The sequence below is a fragment of the Mobula hypostoma genome, chromosome 12 (genome assembly GCF_963921235.1).
Source record: "Mobula hypostoma chromosome 12, sMobHyp1.1, whole genome shotgun sequence".
Classification (NCBI taxonomy): domain Eukaryota; kingdom Metazoa; phylum Chordata; class Chondrichthyes; order Myliobatiformes; family Myliobatidae; genus Mobula; species Mobula hypostoma.
Genome location: NC_086108.1, coordinates 117374173 through 117394936, shown reverse-complemented (window position 1 = coordinate 117394936; position 20764 = coordinate 117374173). Strand labels below are relative to the sequence as shown.

Sequence of the window (20764 nt, the reverse complement as noted above, 5' to 3'; positions counted from 1 at the left end):
TCACTTCAAATACACTGGCTACACATTCACCATGCTCCCTTTAAACACAATGGGTCCCCATTTCGCACAGCCTCACTGACACCCTCTCAACAAACTGGCTCCCTTTAAACACAGAGTCCCTGTTTGCTGCACTCCATTTAAACACAGCGACTCATTGTTCCCTTACCTCCTTCACACTGGCTCCCTGATTCCGACATCCCCATGAAAAACACTGGGCCCCTGCTCCCCACGTGCATTTAAACACGCTGGTTCCCTGTACACCACAATCCCTTTATCACACTGACTTCCCGTTTCCTACAATCCCTTTAAAAACACGGTCACCCTGTTTCCCAAACTCCCTTGAACCACACTGACTCCCTGTTCCTGACAATCTCATTATTACACTGCTTCACACGAGGAAATCTGCAGATGCTGGAATTTCAAGCAACACATATCAAAGTTGCTGGTGAACACAGCAGGCCAGGCAGCATCTCTAGGAGGAGGTACAGTCGACGTTTCGGGCCGAGACCCTTCGTCAGGACTAACTGAAAGAAGAGCTAGTAAGAGATTTGAAAGTGGGAGGGGGAGGGGGAGATCCAAAATGATAGGAGAGCACAGGAGGGGGAGGGATGGAGCCAAGAGCTGGACAGATGATTGGCAAAAGGGACATGAGAGGATCATGGGACAGGAGGCCCAGGGAGAATGAAAGGGGGGAGGGGGAGGAAGCCCAGAGGATGGGCAAGGGGTATAGTGAGAGGGACAGAGGGAGAAAAAGGAAAGAGAGAAAAAGAATGTGTATACATAAAGAAATAACGGATGGGGTACGAGGGGGAGGTGGGGCATTAGCGGAAGTTTGAGAAGCCAATGTTCATGCCATCAGGTTGGAGGCTACCCAGATGGAATATAAGGTGTTGTTCCTCCAACCTGAGTGTGGCTTCATCTTCACAGTAGAGGAGGCCATGGATAGACATGTCAGAATGGGAATGGGATGTGGAATTAAAACGTGTGGCCTCGTACCCCATCTGTTATTTATTTATTTATATACACACATTCTTTTTCTCTCTCTCTCTCTCTCCTTTTTCTCCCTCTGACTATACCCCTTGCCCATCCTCTGGGCTTCCTCCTCCCCCTTTTCCTTCTCCCTGGACCTCCTGTCCCATGATCCTCTCATGTCCCTTTTGCCAATCATCTGTCCAGCTCTTGGCTCCATCCCTCCCCCTCCTGTCTTCTCCTATCATTTTGGATCTCCCCCTCCCCCTCCCACTTTCAAATCTCTTACTAGCTATTCCTTCAGTTAGTCCTAACGAAGGATCTCGGCCTGAAACGTCGACTGTACCTCTTCCTAGAGATGCTGCCTGGCCTGCTGCGTTCACCAGCAACTTTTATGTGTGTTGCTCATTATTACACTGGGTCTGTTTCCCACACTCTCTTGACGAACACTGGGTCTCTGTTCCCCACACCTTTGAACAAACTGGCTCATTTTCCCCCAAACTCCCTTTAAACACACTGACTCCCTGTTTCCCTGTCCACCTTTAGACACACGGATCCCTCTTTACCACATTCCCTTGAAACACATTGAAATCCAGTTTCCAACACTCCGTTTAAACATATTGACTCCCTGTTTCCATGTCCCCCTTTAAACACACAAACTCCCTGTTTCCTACACTCCATTTAAACACAGTGACCCCCTATTCCTGACACTCTGTTTCTCACATTCCCTTTAAATTTGTGGGTCCTGGTACTCTCTGTATACTCATGACTGTATCGCCACCCACAGCTCCAATCTGCTAATTAGATTTGCTGATGACACTATACTGATTGGCCTAATCTCAGCCTACAGTGGGGTCAAGAAAACAACCTCTCCCTGAATGTCACAAGAACAAAAGAGCTAGTTGTGGGCTAACCCCTATTGACATCAATGGATCTGGGGTTGACAGGGTGAGCAGCTTTAAGTTCCTTGGCATACCCATCACCAAATATCTCACATAGTCTGTACATACCGGCTGTGTGGTGAAAAAGCACAACAGCGTCTCTTTCACCACAGATGGTTGAAGAAGTTTGGCATGAATCCCTAAATCCTAATAACTTTCTACAGGGGCACAATTGAGAGCATCCTGACTGGCTGCATCACTGCCTGGTATGGGAACTGTATTTCCCTCAATCTGCAGAGAGTGGTGCAGACAGCCCAGTGCAACTGTAGATGTGAACTTTCCACTATTCAGGACATTTACAGCGACAGATGCGTAAAAATGGCCCAAAGGATCATTGGGGACCTGAGTCATCCCAACCACAAACTGTTCCAGCTGCTACCATCCAGGAAACAGTACCGCAGCATTAAAGCCAGGACTAACAGGCTCTGGGACAGCTTCTCCCACCAGGGCATCAGACTGATTAACTCATGCTGATACAATTGTATTTCTATGTTATATTGACTGCCCTGTTTTATATATTATTTTTTACAAATTACTATCCATTGCACATTTAGACAGAGACATAACGTAAAGATTTTTATTCATATATATGAAGGATATAAGTAATCAAGTGAATTCAATTCATTTCAATTTGATCCCTTCAAACACACAGACTCCCTGTTTCCCACACTCCCTTTAACACACTGACACCCTGTTTCTGACACTTTCTTGAAACACACTGGCTCCCTGTTTCTCACAGTTTTAAACACGCTGGATCCTTGTTTCCCTGACATTCTTTAAACACAATGATGCCCTGATCCCACACTGGCTGCATGTTTGCACCTCTCGCTTTAAACACACAGACTCGCTGTTTCCAACATTCCCTATCAACACACTATCAACATGTCGCGTCCTTTTCAGGGCGGTTAGTCCACCTTTGGTCCCCACCTGGCACTCAGCTCTCACCTGTGGCTCCCCGTAGCTGTTTGCATGCAACAGCGGCCACACCCCGGGCAACGGCTTCGATAAGCCGGCTAAACCAGGTGAGGGTAGCCGACGGGTCTCAAACCCTCGGTGAGATAGGGAGTTGTCTATCCCAGCATGTGAAGACAGTCTCCGGTGGATTGAGTGGACGAGACCAATGGAAGGTCCAATGGTCAAGAAGGCGGTCTCTGCAAGCGTCGTGGAACGTGTAGAGCAGGAAAGACACAGAAGACGTCCTGGTCATCCTCTGCGCCTAGTCCCATCTCCAGCCGTCTAGACTCTGTCTTACCACTGGATCCAGATGGGAATTGGGAAGAGAGAGTGAGGCTGACGCTGCGCAACTCTCCCTCACTTAAATCCAAATCACGCGCTAGTCTCGACACTGTCATAATGGTGTCGAGGTCCTCATCGACGTCAACAATGGACGAACAACCAACCAACCATCAACACACTGGCTTCACAATCCCCACATTCCCTTTATCACACTGGCTCCCTGTTCCCCATAACCCCTTTAAACACACTGGCTCCTGGTTCCCCACAACCCCTTTATCACACTGGCTCCCAGTTCCTCACAACTGCTTTAAACACACTGGCTTCTGGTTCCCCACGATCCCTTTATCACACTGGCTCCCAGTTACCCACAACACCTTTAAACATTCTGGCTCCCGGTTATCCACACTTTGTTTAAACACACTTGATCTGTGTTTGCACCTTTCACTTTAAACATACAGTGGCTCTGTTTTCTACAAGCCCTTTAAACACAGTGACTCCCTGTTGCCTACACTCCTTTTCAACACACTGGCTCCCGGTTGCCCACAACCCCTTTAAACACACTGACTCCCTGTTTCCACACTCCCTTTATCACACTGTCTCCGTGTTCCCCACAATCCCTTTAAACACATTGGGTCACAGTTTCCCACATTTTTAAATACACTGGCTCCTTATTTCCCTCACACATTTTAAACACACTGGGTCTCTGTTATCCACACTCTCTGTAAATACACTGGCTTGGTTTCCTGCATTCCCTAAATAGACTGACTTCCTGTTTCCCACACTCATTTTAAATGCAGCAGGTCTCTGTTCCCCACACTCCCTTTAAACACACTGGCTCCCAATTTTGCAGTTTTAAACACACTGAATCCTTGTTCCCCTCACATCTTTTAAACACACTGGCTGCTGTTTCCCACACTCCCTTTAAACACACTGGCTCCGTTTCTCACATTCCCTTTAAACACTCTGACTCTGTTTCCTACACTCCCTTTAAACACTTGACTCCCTGTTTCCCACACTCCCTTTAAACACACTGGCTCCCCGTTCCCCACACTCGCTGTAAACACACTGACTCCCTGTTTCCTACACTCCCTTTAAACACACAGCCCCACCATTGCTGACACTCCCTTTAAACAAATTGACTCGCTGTTCATCACATTCATTTGAAACACACTGCTACCCTGTTTCCCACACTCACCTTAACACACTCACTCTCTGTTTCCCTCACGCCCTTTAAACACATTAGATCCCTCTTTCCCACACTCCTTTTAAACACAATGACTCCCTAAACCCCACACACTCCTGTTATCACACTGATTCCTTCTTTTCCACACTCCTTTTACCACTCTGGCTCCTTGTTTCCCACACCCCGTTTAAACACACAGGCTCCCTATTTCGCACAGCTCCTTTGAACATACTGGCTCTGTGTTAGGGAAGCACACTGCCTTTAAACACACTGGCTCCCTGTCTCCCACACTCCCTGTAAATACACTGGCTCCCTGTTTCCCACACTCCCTGTAAATACACTGGCTCCCTGTTTCCCACACTCCCTTTAAACACACTGGCTCCCTGTCTCCCACACTCCTTGTAAATACACTGGCTCCCCATTTCCCACACTCCCTTTAAACACACTGGCTTCCTATTTACACACTCCCTTTAAACACACTAGTTCCCCACTTCCCACACTCATTTTACACACGACAGAGCCCAATTTCCTATGGTTTTAACCTGAGCTGGGCTGTTTCACGCAGAGCCTTTAAACTTGCTATGGCTCCACTCCCTTTACAGTCATCAAGCTCCCACTCAGTCTCTTCGCGTGGTTCCATTTCCTGTGCACACCATTGGGATTCCATTTCCCAGCCTCACTGTGTTGTCTTGGAAATGTATTATGCTGCTATTTAATTGTGAAAAAGTGAATTAAAAGTGTGTATATCTGCAAGTTGTTGCATTACTTGGTTCAGCAGCCAAGACCACATTCACCAAAGTCTCAAACACACTGGATTATCGTGGGTTTTACTGAAGTTTCCTTGTCTACGGTAAAGGGACAGAATGTTTCTCCAGTAGAGCAGCCATTCTAAGATGGGAACTGTCACACTGTTTACATACAGATTTGTTAAAAGCCTTGGCATTATTTTACTAACGACTCACAACAGGAAAAGGAAGGTTTGAAAATCTTATTTTGTTTTTGGAGGCTTTCACCAGTTACTGCTCCCCAGGAGTCTCCATTTCTCCCTGGGTCTGAATAACATGGAACAAGGTGACATTGAAGAGCACTTGATGGCCGTTGTTCCATGCGTATAGCGTGCGGTCTCTGGCATTGTAATCCAGCATAGAGATGTGGGAGTACTGATTGTGGAAGGGGATGTCAATGTACTCATAGCTGGAGGTCTTGGTGGAGTACGCGTAGTAGACCTTAGCACCCGTCAGGTGGGAGTTGGTGACGTACAAAGTTCCGCAGATCATGAATGTCTCTCCGGCACTCCTCTTGGGGTAACCTGTGTTCCAGGTCCGATGCACCTGCAGCGTCTGCGTGTCCAGCTGGCTGATGACAATGTTTCCTGCATTCTGGTTGGTTGCATAGACAGCCCAGATCCCACCCTCGTCAGCCATGAGATCGATGTCAGAGAAGCCGCCCCAGGTGTAGGGGTATATGTTATTGAAGCCAGCGTAGTCGAGGCTGCGTTGCGCCCCTACTGAACTTGTATGGAAGTTGTACCTGATCAGCGTGTTGCTTTGATACTTGTTATAGTAGAGGGAGCCATTATAGACCAGGTGATTGGTGCCAGCCCATGGGTAGGGCAGGTGGTACTGCCTGTAATCCTCCCCACTGACAAAGCCCGCCATGGACTGATATTCCAGCACCACCTTGCTGCTTGTGTATCCATCCATGTACCACACCTGGGAGAGGAACGGTACAGTCAGAACTACAGGCACTGGGGAGGAACACCCCTCCTCTCCTTCCCACAAACTCCCTTCCCCTCCACCTCCCCCTCCCCCTCCCTCCTTCCCCCGCCCCTGCCTCCACCCACCACACTACCCCTACGTCGTTAACCTTGTCATCTCTCTGTGCTGCCAGAGGGTCAGTCATCCATGCTCCAAACCTGGTTCCGGATGTCTTCACTGTGATCGGCAGACTAATTTTCATCAACTTGCCACAGGCTGTAAGAGTAATTGACAAAGCCTTTCATCATTCTCTCTCTCTCCACACCCAGCCCTCTCTTGACACCCACTGCTTTCTCAAGCTGTAAGGTTCTCTCCCTGCAGCCACATGGGTTTCTCAAGAACATAAGATCATGGGCACAGAAGAGGTCACTTGGCCCCTCAGTGCTGTCCCACCACTCAATGTAACCACTGCAGATCTGCGCCAGGCCCTATCTCCCCTGCTGAAATGTTGGAGGCCTGTTGGTATGTGAGGGAGTAAGAAGGAGGAAAAGTGAGGTGGAAAGCGACTTGAAGGCCTGAAGAAATGTTTGTCAGTCGGTCGGTGTGTCAGAGAGCGAATGGCCAGGTGTTAGGGAAGGAAAGGTGACCTGTCTTGCTGTTATTGTCTTGTTTGCTTTGTTGTGTTGTTGTTCTTTGTGTTCTGCTCAACGTTGTTGGCATGTGATTTTGGTGCTGGAAATGTGTGACGACACTTGAGGGCTCCTTTGTTAACCCAAGTGACACATTTCACTGTATTTTTCCACGTGCATCCATCATCAGGGAGCCCGTGTTGATGTGCAGAGTTCACAGCTCCCAAAAGCGGCTGTGCACATTGACAGGGCTGGGCTGTTACGAGGCACGTGGCATGCCTGCCATTACTCACTGAGGCATTGAGGTCAAAAGACAGGAAATTATATTCAATTCTCATTAGGCTGCATCTAGATTACTGCATACAATTCTGGATGTCCCACTATAGGAAGGATGTCGTGGCCTTGGAGAGAGTGCAGAAGAGTGCTGCCTGGATTAGAGGCATGTGCTATATTGACAAGGCAGACAAACTTGGTTTGTTTTCTTTGGAGTGAAAGAAGCTGAAAGATCTGACAGAGGTTTTTAAGGTTATAAGACCACGAGAAATAGGACCATAATTAGACCATTCGGCCTATTGAGTTTGCTCCACCATTCCATCATGGCTGCTATCAGATCCCACTCAACTCCTTACACCTGCCTTCTCGACATATCCTTTGATGCCCTGACCGATCAGGAAACGATCAATTTCTACTTTAAATATACGCACAGACAGCCTCCACGGCCGTCTGCGACAGAGCATACCACAGATTTACTACTCTCTGGCTAAAAAAAAATCCTTCTTACCTCTGTTTTCAAGGGTTGCCCCTCAATTTTGAGGCTGTGCCCACTAGTTCTGGATACCCCCATCATAGGAAACATCGTCTCCACATCCACCCTATCAAGTCCTTTCAACATTCTCTCTTACTCACTCTTACTCACTCTTCCTTCAGTTAGTCCTGACGAAGGGTCTCGGCCTGAAACGTCGACTGCGCCTCTTCCTATAGATGCTGCCTGGCCTGCTGCGTTCACCAGCAACTTTGATGTATGTTGCTTGAATTTCCAGCATCTGCAGAATTCCTGTTGTTTGCCTTTCAACATTCAGTAGGTTTCAGTGACATCCCCGCACATTCTTCTAAATTCCATTGAGTACAAGCCCAAAGCTACCAAAGGCTCTTCATATGATAACCTTTTCATTCCCGGAATCATCCTCATGCACCTCCTCTGGACTCTCTCCAATGACAACACATCCCTTCTGAGATATGGGGCCCAGAACGGTTGACAATATTCCCAGTGCGGCCTGACTAGTGTCTTATAAAGGCTCAGGATTATCTCCTTGCTTTTATATTCTATTCCCCTTGAAAAATTGGATTTGCCTTCTTTACCGCAGACACAACCTGTAAATTAATCTTCTGGAAGTCTTGCACAAGGACTTTGCAAGAGCCTCTGCACTTCTGATGTTTGAAACCTCTCCCCATTCAGATAATAGTCCGCACAATTGTTCCTTTTACCAAAATGCATTATCATACATTTCCCAACAGTCCATTCCATCTGCCACCTTTTTGCCCATTCTTCCAATTTGTCTAAGTCCTGCTGCAATCACATTGCTTCCTCAGCACTACCTACCCCTCCACCTATCTTTGTATCGTCTGCAAACTTTGCCACAAAGCCATCAATTCCATTATCTAAATCATTGACAAACAATGTGAAAAGCAGTGGTCCCAATACTGACCCCTGAGGAACACCATTGGTCACCAGCAGTCAAGCACAAGAGGTCTCTTTTATTCCAATTCGCTGCCTCCTGCCTGTCAGCCATTCCTCTATCCATGCCAGTATCTTTCCTGTAATGACACAGCATTTTATCTTTTTAAGCAGCCTCATGTGTGGCACCTTATCAAATGCCTTCTGTAAATCCAAGTTAATGACACCCACTGCCTCTCCTTTCTCTACTCTGCTTGTTAGTTCCTTGAAGAACTCTAACAGATTCATCAGGAAAGATTTCCGTTTAAAGAAACCATACTGAAATTGACTTATTTTATCATCAGTCTCCAAGTACCTTGAAACCTCATCCTTAATAATGGACTCCAACATTTTCCCAACCACAGAGGTTAGGCTAACTGGCCTATAATTTCCTTTCTTTTGTCCTTCTGCCTTCTTAAAGAGTGGAGTGACATTTGCAATTTTTCAGTCCTCCAGGACCATGCCAGAATGAAGAGATTCTTGAAAGATCGTGACCAATGCATCTGTTAACTCTTCAGCAACCTCTCTCAGGACTCTGGGATGTTGTCCATCTGGTCCAGGTGACTTGTCCACCTTAAAACCTTTCAGTTTGCCTGGCACCTTTTTCTTTGTAATAGCAATGACACTCACTCCTGCTTCCTGACACTCATGGACCTCTGGCACACAGCTAGTGTCTTCCACAGTGAAGAAAAATGCAAGATTCTTATTAAGTTCATCTGGCATTTCTTTGTCCCCCATTACTACCTCATCATCATTTTCCAGTGGTCCGATATCAGCTCTTACTCTTTAAACTGACCAGGTGCACGACATCCTGGTATGAGAGGGAAAGCAACCAGAAGTCGTGATACATGTTGGGACCAACGACATAGGCAGGAAGAGGGATGAGGTCCTGAAGTGTGAGTTTCGGGAATTAGGCAGAAGGCTGAAGAACAGGACCTCAAGGGTGGCGTTCTCAGGATTGCTGCCAGTGCTACGTGACAGAGATGGTAAGAATTGGAGGAGATGGCAGTTGAATGCGTGGCTGAGGAGTTGGTGCAGGGGGCAGAGTTTTAGATTTTTGGATCATTGGGATCTCTTCTGGGGAAGGTGGGACCTGTACAGATTGGATGGGTTGCACCTGAACTCAAGGGGGAGCAATATCCTTGCAGGTAGGTTTGCTGGCATGGTTCGCGAGTGTTTAAACTAATTTGCAAGGGGGATGGGACTTGGAGCGATAGAGCAGTGAAAGAAGTGCATGGAGTAAAGCCAGATCTAACATACAGAGAGGCTTTGAGGAAAGAGAAGCAGAATAAATGGTGTAAAGACAGTAAGGTAGAAGGGCTGAAATGTGTGTACCTCAATGCAAGAAGCATCAGGAACAAAGGTGATGAACTGAGAGCTTGGATACAAACATGGAATTATGATGTCGTGGCCAATACAGAGACTTGGCTGGCACCAGGGCAGGAATGGATTCTCAATATTCCTGGAATAGTACTTTAAAAGGGATAGAGCGGTGGGGGAAGGGGAGGAGGGGTGGTATTACTGGTCAGGGATACTATTACAGCTACAGAAAGGGTGGGTAACGTAGCAGGATCCTCTTTTGAGTCAATATGGGTGGAAGTCAGGAACAGGAAGGGAGCAGTTACTCTACTGGGGGTATTCTATAGGCCCCCTGGTAGCAGCAGAGATACAGAGGAGCAGATTGGGAGGCAGATTTTGGAAAGGTGCAAAAATAAGAGGATTGTTATCATGGGTGACTTTAACTTCCCTAATATTGATTGGCACCTGATTAGTTCCAAGGGTTTAGATGGGGCAGAGTTTGTTAAGTGTGTCCAGGATGGATTCCTGTCACAGTATGTTGACAGGCCAATTGGGGGAATGCCATAGTAGATCTAGTACTAGGTAATGAACCGGGTCAGGTCACAGATCTCTCAGTGGGTGAGCATCTGGGGACAGTGACCACCGCTCCCTGGCCTTTAGCATTATCATGGAAAAGGACAGAATCAGAGAGGACAGGAAAATTTTTAATTGGGGAAGGACAAATTATGAGGCTATAAGGCTAGAATTTGTGGGTGTGAATTGGGATGATGTTTTTGCAGGGAAATGTACTATGGACGTGTGGTTGATGTTTAGGGATCTCTTGCAGGATGTTAGGGATAAATTTGCCCCGGTGAGGAAGATAAAGAATGGTAGGGTGAAGGAACCATGGGTGACAAGTGAGGTGGAAAATCTAGTCAGGTGGAAGAAGGCAGCATACATGAGGTTTAGGAAGCAAGGATCAGATGGGTCTATTGAGGAATATAGGGTAGCAAGAAAGGAGCTTAAGAACGGGCTGAGGAGAGCAAGAAGGGGGCATGAGAAGGCCTTGGCGAGTAGGGTAAAGGAAAACCCCAAGGCATTCTTCAATTATGTGAAGAACAAAAGGATGACAGGAGTGAAGGTAGGACGAATTAGAGATAAAGGTGGGAAGATGTGCCTGGAGTCTGTGGAAGTGAGCGAGGTCCTCAATGAATACTTCTCTTCGGTATTCACCAATGAGAGCGAACTTGATGACAGTGAGGACAATATGAGTGAGGTTGGTGATCTGAAGCATGTTGATATTAAGGGAGAGGAGGTGTTGGAGTTGTTTAAATACATTAGGATGGATAAGACCCCGGGGCCTGACGGAATATTCCCCAGGCTGCTCCACGAGGTGAGAGAAGAGATTGCTGAGCCTCTGGCTAGGATCTTCATGTCCTTGTTGTCCACAGGAATGGTACCAGAGGATTGGAGGGAGGCAAATGTTGTCCCCTTGTTCAAAAAAGTTAGTAGGGATAGTCTGGGTAATTATAGACCAGCGAGCCTTACGTCTGTGGTGGGAAAGCTGTTGGACAAGATTCTTAGAGATATGATCTATGAGCATTTAGAGAAACATGGTCTGATCAGGGACAGTCAGCATGGCTTTGTGAAGGGCAGATCGTGTCTAACAAGCCTGATAGAGTTCTTTGAGGAGGTGACCAGGCATATAGATGAGGGTAGTGCGGTGGATGTGATCTATATGGATCTTAGTAAGGCATTTGACAAGATTCCACACGGTAGGCTTATTTAGAAAGTCAGATGGCATGGGATCCAGGGAAGTTTGGCCAGGTGGATTCAGAATTGGCTCGCCTACAGAAATGTAATAAAGTCATCTGAATGATGAATTTCAGCGAGTACAAACAACCCATTCATAAGTGACTGTACAAATAGATTCACACACATTGCTCCATGCACCACAACTGGTGGAAGGAGTACATTAGGATTGGAGGGTTGTGACTAGTGGTGTCCCACAAGGATCGGTTCTGGGACCTCTACTTTTCGTGATTTTTATTAACGACCTGGATGTGGGGGTAGAAGGGTGGGTGGGCAAGTTTGCAGACGACACAAAGGTTGGTGGTGTTGTAGATAGTGTAGAGGATTGTCAAAGATTGCAGAGAGACATTGATAGGATGCAGAAGTGGGCTGAGAAGTGGCAGATAGAGTTCAACCCAGAGAAGTGTGAGGTGGTACACTTTGGAAGGATGAACTCCAAGGCAGAGTACAAAGTAAATGGTAAGTTACTTGGTAGTGTGGAGGAGCAGTGGGATCTGGGGTACATGTTCACAGATCCCTGAAAGTTGCCTCACAGGTAGATAAGGTAGTTAAGAAAGCTTATGGGGTGTTAGCTTTCATAAGTCGAGGGATAGAGTTTAAGAGTCATGAGGTAATGATGCAGCTCTATAAAACTCTGGTTAGGCCACACTTGGAATACTGTGTCCAGTTCTGGTCACCTCACTATAGGAAGGATGTGGAAGCATTGTAAAGCGTACAGAAGAGATTTACCAGGATGCTGCCTGGTTTAGAGAGCATGCATTATGGTCAGAGATTAAGGGAGATAGGGCTTTACTCTTTGGAGAGAAGGAGGATGACAAGAGACATGACTGAGGTGTAGAAGATATTAAGAAGAATAGATAGAGTGGACAGCCAGCGCCTCTTCCCCAGGGCACCACTACTCAATACAAAAGGACATGGCTTTAAGGTAAGGGGTGGGAAGTTCATGGGGGATATTAGAGGAAGGTTTTTTACTCAGAGAGTGGTTGGTGCATGGAATGCACTGCCTGAGTCAGTGGTGGAGGCAGATACACTAGTGAAATTTAAGAGACTTCTAGACAGATATATGGAGGAATTTAAATTGGGATATTATATGGGAGGCAGGGTTTGAGGGTCGGAACAACATTGTGGGCTGAAGGGCCTGTACTGTGCTGTACTATTCTATGTTCTATGTTTTATACAACTGAAAAAAACTTTTGGTATCCTGCTTCATATAATTGACTAGCCTACTCTCATATTTCATCTTTTCCTTTCTTGTAGTTTTTTTAGTTGCCTTTTGTTGGATTTTAAAAGCTTCCCAATCATCCAACTTCCCACTCACTTTTGTTACTTTTCATGCCCTTTCTTTGGCCTTTATGCAGTCCTTAACTTCTCTTTTCAGCCACAGTTGCCTACATCTATCATTTGAGAACTTCTTCCTCTGTGGGACATATCTACCTTACGCCTTGTGAATTATTCCCAGAAACCAGCCATCTCTGCTCTGCCATCATCCCCAGCAGTATCCTCCTCTAATCCATCTGGGCAAGTTCCTCTCCCATGTCTCCTTAATTCCCTTCATTCTACTGTGATACAGATACATGTGGTATGCTTCATGGAAATGGAAATGGTGGATCAACTGAATGTACTTTGCATTGGTCTTCATTGTGGAAGACACCTGCTGTATGCTGGAAGTTCAAAATCCTCATGGAAGTCAGTGAAGTTGCCATTACTAGGGAGAAGGTGCCAGAGCAGTCTGATGCAGAGTAGTAAGGCTTTTGCTCAGCAAGGATTCATGGAGAACAGGCGGAGGCAAGGTAAGTAGGAAAAATTCATTCCTTATTTCTGATTTAAATCTTGAGAGAATAGGGAGTATGTCTACAGAGCCAGTGTTCTCTGCAGGGAGTCAGGTGTGGGATGTCCAGGAGACTACCAGCCTTCCCGATGGCCAATTTGCACCAGGTGCATCGAGACAGAGCTCCTTAGAGACCATGTTAGGGAACTAGAACTGCCCCTCGATGACGTTCGGCTTGTTAGGGAAAGTGAAACAGTGACAGACAGGAGCTACAGGGAGTTAAGTCACCCAAGGCAACACGAGACCAATAAATGGGTGTCAGGAGAGGGAAGGGAAAACATCAGATGTGGGGAGCACCCTATGCCGTCCCCCTCAACAATAAGTACTCCATTTTGAGTATTGTTGAGGGGGACAGCCTACCTGTGGGATGCATCAGTGGCCGTGCCTCTGGCATTGAGTCTGGCCCTGTGGCTCGAAGGGTAGGTAACTGAAGAGGAAATGGCAGCAGGGGGATAGATAAGTGATTCTGTGGACATGAAAAGGAAACACAGATGGTAGTTTGCCTCCCAGGTGCCAGGGTCCAAGATATTTCTGGAGACGTCCACAATATCCTGAAGTGAGAGGGTGAGCAGCCAGAAGTCATGGTACACATTGGTACCAACAACATGGGTAGAAAAAGGGAGGAGGTCCTGAAGAAAGAATATAGGGTTAGAAAGGAAGCTGAGAAGCAAGACCTCAAGGGTAGTAATGTCAAAATTGCTGGCTGTGCTACACTACTGTGAGAATAGGAATAGAATAAGGTGAGAAATAAATGCATGGCTGAAGGATTGGAGCAGGAGGTAAGGATTCAGATAAGTGAGACCTTTTCTGGGGCAGGTGGGACCAGAACAAAAGGGACAGGTTGGACTTGGATCCAAGGGTGACCAATATTCTTTCAGGCAGGTTTATTAGAGCTGTTGGGAGTGGTTTAAACTAATATGGCAGGGGGATGAGAACCGGGATGATAGAGCTGAGCAGATGATGTAATATGTAATATAAATGTAAGGAAGGACAAGCCAATGATTGGGTACAAATGCAGACAGAGCAAAGAGTTAAATTGTACTGCAGAGGCAAAATTCAAAAGTGCAAAGAATGCAGGGCTGAAGGTGCTGTATTTAAATGAGCATAGCATTCAGAATAAGGTGGATGAACTTGTGGCGTAATTACAGATTGGTGGGTATGACATTGTGGACATCACTGAGTTGTGGCTGAAATAAGGCCATAGTTGGGAAATTAACATCAAAGGATATACTTTGTATCCAAAGGACAGGCAGGAAGACACAGGCGGTGGTGTAGCTCTGTCGGTAAGAGATGGAATTATGTCTTTAGAAAGAGGTGACATAGGATCAGAGAATGTTGAATCTTTGTGAGTGGAGTTAAGAAACTGCAAGGGTAAAAAAAAGTTATAGGAATCATATATAAGCTTCCAAATAGTAGCCAAGATGTGGGATTAAGATTGTAAAGGGAGCTGGAAGGGGCACATAATAAGGGTAATGACACACTTGTAATGGGGAACTTGAGTATGCAAGGGGATTGGGAACATTAGGTTGTTGTTGGATCGCAAGGGAGGGAATTTGTCGAATGCCTACAAGATGGCTTTTTAGAGCAGCTTGTGCTTGAGCATACTGTTTTAGGTTCTAAAACAACCTAAAAGGCTATTTTAGATTGGGTGTCATGTAATAACCCAGATCGTATTAGGGAGCTTAACGTAAAGGATCTCTTAGGAGGAAGTGATCATAATATGATTGAATTCATACTGCAGTTTGAGAGGGAGAAACATAAGTCACATAAATCAGTATTACAATGGAAATTACAGAGGCATGAACTTGTGTAGGTTGATCGATGGAGGATTTTGGTGGGGATGATGGCAGAGCAGAGATGGCTGAAGTTTCTGGGAATAGTTCACAAGGTGCAGGAAAGATATGTTCCACAGAGGAAGAAGTTCTCAAATGGTAGGGGTAGGCAACCGTGACCGACAAAGGAAGTTGAGGACTGCATAAAAGCCAAGGAAAGGGCATATAAGGTAGCAAAAGTGAGTGGGAAGTTGGATGATTGGGAAGCTCTTAAAATCCAATGAAAGGCAACAGAAAAGCTATAAGAAGGGAAACGATGAAATATGAGGACAGACTAGCCAATGATATAAAGTAGGATACCAAAGGTTTTTTCAGTTATATCAAGAGTAAAAAGAAGGTGAGAGTTGATATTCGACCACTGGAATATCAGATGAACTTAATGAGAACCTTGAATTTTTCTTCACTGTGGAAGACACTAGCAGTGTGCCAGAGGTCCATGACTGTCAGGGAACAGAAGGAGTGCCATTGCTCTTACAAAGAAAAAAATGCCAGGCAAACTCAAAGGTCTTAAGGACCAGAAGGACTACATTCCAGAGTGCTGAGAGAGGTTGCTGAAGTGATAATGGACGCATTGGTCGTGGTCTTTCAAGAATCAATTGATTCTAATGTGGTCCCAGAGGACTGGAAGATTGCAAATGTCACACCACTCTTTAAGAAGGGAGGAAGACAAAAGAATGGAAATTATAAGCCAGTTAGACTGATCTCAGTGGTTGGGAAAGTGTAGGAGTCTATTGTTAAGATGAAGTTTCGAGGTACTTGGAGACTAATGATAAAGTAAGTCAAAGTTAGCATGGTTTCCGTGAAGGAAAATCTTGGTGACAAATCTGTCAGAGTTCTTCAAGGAACTAACAAGCGGTGTGGACAAAGGAGAGACAGTGGAAGTCGTTTACTTGGATTTTCAGAAGGCATTTGATAAGGTGGCACACATGAGGCTGCTTAACAAAATAAAATCCTATGGCATTACAGGCAAGATACTGGCATGGATAGCAGAATGGCTGACAGGCAGGAGGCAGTGAGAGGGAATAAAAGGGGCCTTATCTGGTTGGCTGCCGTTGAGTAGTGGTATTTCTCAGGGGTCAGTATTGGGACTGCTGCCTTTCACATTGTTTGTCAAAGATTTATATAATGGAATTGATGGTTTTGAGGCAAAGTTTGCGGATGATACGAAGATAGGTGGAGGTGTAGGTAGTGCTGAGGAAGCAATGTGATTGCAGCAGGACTTCGACAAATTGGAAGAATGGGCAAATAAGTGGCAGATGGAATACGGTGTTAGGAAATGTACGATAATGCATTTTGGTAAAAGGAATAATAGTATGGACTATTATCTAAATGGGGAGAAGGTTCAAACATCAGAGTTGCAAAGTGACTTAGGAGTCCTCATGCAAGACTCCCAGAAGTTTAATTTATAGGTATTGTATGTGGTGAAGAAGACATAGAAAAAGAAGGTGGTTAAAAAAAAGACATAGGTAAAGAAGGTAAATACAATGTTGGCATTTATTTCGAGGGGAATAGAATATAAAAGCAAGGAGATAATGCTGAGCCTTTATAAGACACTCATTTAGCTGCATTTGGAAGATTGTCGACAGTTTTGGGCTCCATGTCTCAGAAAGGATGTGCTTCTTTGGAGATAGTCCAGAGGAGGTTCATGAGGATGATTTCAGGATTTCGGAAACGAAGGGGTTAACATATGAGCACTTGGCAGCTTTGGGCCTGTACTCAATGGAATTTAGCAGAATGCGGGGGTGGGAGATATCTCATTGAAGCCTACCGAATGTTGAAAGGACTAGATAGGTTGGATGTGGAGAGGATGTTTCCTGTGGTGGAGGTATCCAGAACTAGAGGGCACAACCTTAAAATTGAGGAGCAACCTTTTGGAATAGAGGTAACAAGAATTTTTTTTAGCCAGAGTGCAGTAAATCTGTGGAATGGTCTGCCATAGACTGTGATAGACTCCAAGCCTGTGCGTATATTTAAGGCAGAAGTCGATTATTTCCTGCTTGGTCAAGGCATCAAAGGATATGGTGAGAAGGCAGGTGTATTGAGTGGGATTCAGGATCAGCGATGATGGAATGGTGGAGCAGGTGCGATGGGCTGAATGGCCTAATTCTGCTCCTATGTTTTCTGGAAACAGAAAGGTCTGAAGGTAGATAAGTCACCTGGGCCATATGGTGTATACCACTGGGTTATGGAAGAGGTGGCTGAAGAGATTGTGGAGGCATTAGTAATGATTTTTCAAGAACCACTAGATTTTGGCATGGTTCTGAAGGAATGGAAAATTGCAAAGTGTTACTGCCCTGTTCAAGAAGGAAGAGAGGAAGAAGAAAATAAATTATACGCTATTTAGACTGACCTCAGTGGCTGGGAAGATATTTTGTGTCTATTGTAAGGATGTGGTTCTGGGGTACTTGGAGGCATATGTTAAAAAGGCCATAGTCAACATGGTTTCCTTAATGGAAAACCTTGCCTGACAAATGGGTTGGAATTTTTTTGAAGAAATAACAAGCAGGATAGACAAAGGAGAATCAGTGAATATTGTATACTTGGATTTTCAGAAGGCTTTTCACAAGGTGCCACACGAGGCTGCTTAAATAGTTTAGAGCCCATGGGATTACAGGATAGATACTAGCATGGATAGAGCTTTTGCTAATTGGCAGGAGGCAAAGAGTGGGTATAAAGGGAGCCTTTTCTGGTTGGCTGCCAGTGACTAGTGGGTTACCACAGGGGCCTGTGTTAGGGCCACTTCTTTTCATATTGTATGTTAATGACTTGGATGATGGAATTAATGGCTTTGTGGCCAAGTTTGTATACGATATGAAGATAGGTGAAATGGCAGGTAGTTTTGAGGAAGTGGAAGACTACAAAAGGATTTCAACAGATTAGGAGAATGGACAAAGAAGTGGCAAATAGAATATAGTGTCAGGAAGTATATGGTCATGCACTTTGGTAGGCAAAATAAAAGGGTACATGGAGCTTAGAAAAATAGAGGGCTATGGGTAACCTGAGGTAATTTCTAAAGTAAGTACGTGTTCAGCACAGCGTTGTGGGTCAAAGGGCCTGGATTGTGCTGTAGGTTTTCTATGTTCTATGTTTCTATGTAGACTATTTTCTAAATAAAGAGAAAATTCAAAAATCTGAGGTACAAAGGGATTTGGGAATTTTCATAAAGGTGGTGAGGAAGGCAAATGTGATGTTAGCATTCTTTTTGAGAGAACTAGAATATAAAAGCAAAGAATTTATAAAACACTGCGGAGGCCTTACTTCGAGTATTGAGAGCAGTTTTGGGCCCCTTATCTGAGAAGGGATGTGCTGACATTGGAGATGGTTCACAGGAGTTCATGAAAATGATTCCAGGATTGAAAGGTTTGTCACATGATGAGCTTTTGATGGCTCTGGGCCTGTATTCACTGGAATTCGGAAGAACGTGGGGTGACCTCATTGAAACCTATCGAATGTTGAAAAGCATCAATGGAGTGGATGTGGAGACAATGTTTTCTATGGTGGAAGAGTCTCAGACCAGAGCACACAGCCTCAGAATACAGGGCTGTCCTCTCAGAATGGAGAAGAGAAGGAATTGCTTTAGCCAGAGAGTGGTGAATCTGCAATTCATTGCCACAGGCAGCTCTGGAGGCCAAGTCATTGAGTATATTTAAAGCAGAGGTTGATATATTTTTGATTAATCAGGGCATGAAAGATACGGGGAGAAGGCAGGAGATTAAGATTGAGAGGGGAGATGGGTAGCCATGATGAAATTATGGAGCAGACTTGATGGGCCAAATGATCTAATTCTGCTCCTATATCTTATGGTCTTGTGGTCAAATTGAATGTTAGCATCCATTTCAAAAGGATTTGAATATAAGAACAAGGAGGTAATGTTGAGGTTTTATTAGGCATGGGTCAGACCACACTTGGAGTATTGTGAGCAGTTTTGGGCCCCTTATCTACGGAAGGATGTGTTCCCATTGGAGAGATTGCAGAGGAGGTTCATGAGAATGACTATGGGAATGCAAGGGTTAACATGTGAGTTGCATTAGATGGCTCTAGGTGTGTACTCACTGGAGTTTAGATGATTGAGGGGGGATCACATTGAAACCTACTGGATATTGAAAGATCTAAATAGAGTGATTGTGGAAATGACGTTTCTGATAGTGACGTAGCCTCAGAGCGGAGATGAGGAAACATTTCTTCAGCCTTAGGATGGTGAATCTCTGGATTTCTTTGCCAATGACAGATGTTCAGGTCAAGTCATTAGGTATATTTAAAGTGGAGATTGATAGGTTCTACATTAATCAGGAGTTCAAAGGTTCTGGGGAAAAGGGAGGAGAATGGAGTTGAGTGGGTTGATAAATTAGCCATGACAGAATAGGGGAGCAAACTCGATAGGTGATGGGCCAAATGGCCTAATTCTGCTCCTTGGTCTTACGTCCTTCTGATTTAACAAAATGGGATCACGAAGAGTCAGTGTACAAGGGATTGTGTCTCTACTGAGACACTCAATGATTCTGTGACTATGCAGTCCTCAGTTTACTGTGATGGTACTTGGCCATGTCCCCTCACCAATGAGCACAGGTTTCAACAGAGAAAGGTGAACTCACAGAGTTTCTTCACACAGTCTTGGAGTCTGGCCTCCAGGTTCAACACCCTGTGCTGAAGTTCTTCATAGTCGTAAGCCCCGATTTCCTCCTGGATTCCTGTCAAAACTGCTGACAGGTTCTTCACCTCCTCTTTGAACTGTAGGATGAGCTTGCTGTCTGTTTTGTATTGTTCCAGCACAGGGATTAACGGCAGCATCTCCTTCATCTTCTCCTTCAGCTCCTGAGAAAGGTCACAATCAGCCACTTGGGTTTACACAGAACATGGAACATTGATCAGCAACAGGCCCTTTGGCCTGATGTCAGTGATACTGAATTTAATTCTAATTCTGATCCTTCTCCTAGCTTGCTGCCAGTTTAAGTTAATCCCATTTTCTTGCCCATGGTCTATATCCCTGTATTCCCCACCTGTCCACGTGTTTGTCTAAATCCCTCATAAACAACAATATTGTCTCAGGGAGCCTTTTGAAAACTGCAAGTCTCGTTGAGAATGATTCATTGTTTGAACTAGCGAGTAACAGAGACATCTTATAGGGTGAGAGCCTTTTGAAATCTGCTTTTCTCATCAGGAATGAGCTTTTTATTGAGTCAAATAAAAAGAAAGGACATGTAAGTGGAATGGACATTGTTGCAGCAGGTACTGTGTGATCGGGCCGGTGTTAAACTGTTCCTGCTTTGGCTCAAGAGACCTGGGCGAGAACAGGCTTGGGTAAGCACAGGTGAAGGTTCTAAGAAGGTTTCTAGTGAGTTTATTTTTTTCTGATAGTATATATCTGGTGTCCAGCGGTACTGGTATGTTGTTTGTGTGAGATATGGGACTTCGGGAGATCTCCGGTCTCCCAGATAATCACATCTGTACCAGGTGCACTAGCTGCAGTTCCTCAGAGAACATGTTAAGGAACTGGAGCTGCAGTTGGATGACCTTAAGAAAGAATTAGGAGGTGATAGATAGGAGCTATAGGGTGGTAGTCATGCCTAAATTGCAGGAGGCAGGTTCGTGGGTGACTGTCAAGAGAAGGAGAATGAACAGATAGCCAGGGCAGAGTACTCCTGTAG

At 45.3% G+C, this 20764-nt stretch overlaps 1 protein-coding gene across 1 annotated transcript in view; it reads right to left on the bottom strand.

Annotated features, from left to right (window-relative positions):
* Positions 1-4951: 4951 nt before the first annotated feature.
* Positions 4952-20764, bottom strand: part of olfm3a (olfactomedin 3a) — a 65244-nt gene continuing 49431 nt past the window's right edge. The window contains exons 4-6 of the mRNA XM_063065086.1: positions 19712-19931; positions 6196-6302; positions 4952-6041 (exon numbers count right to left, since the gene is read on the bottom strand). Of these exons, the coding sequence (XP_062921156.1) occupies positions 5346-6041; positions 6196-6302; positions 19712-19931 (1023 nt within the window). The 3' untranslated portion in view covers positions 4952-5345. The remainder of the gene's footprint in view (positions 6042-6195; positions 6303-19711; positions 19932-20764) is intronic.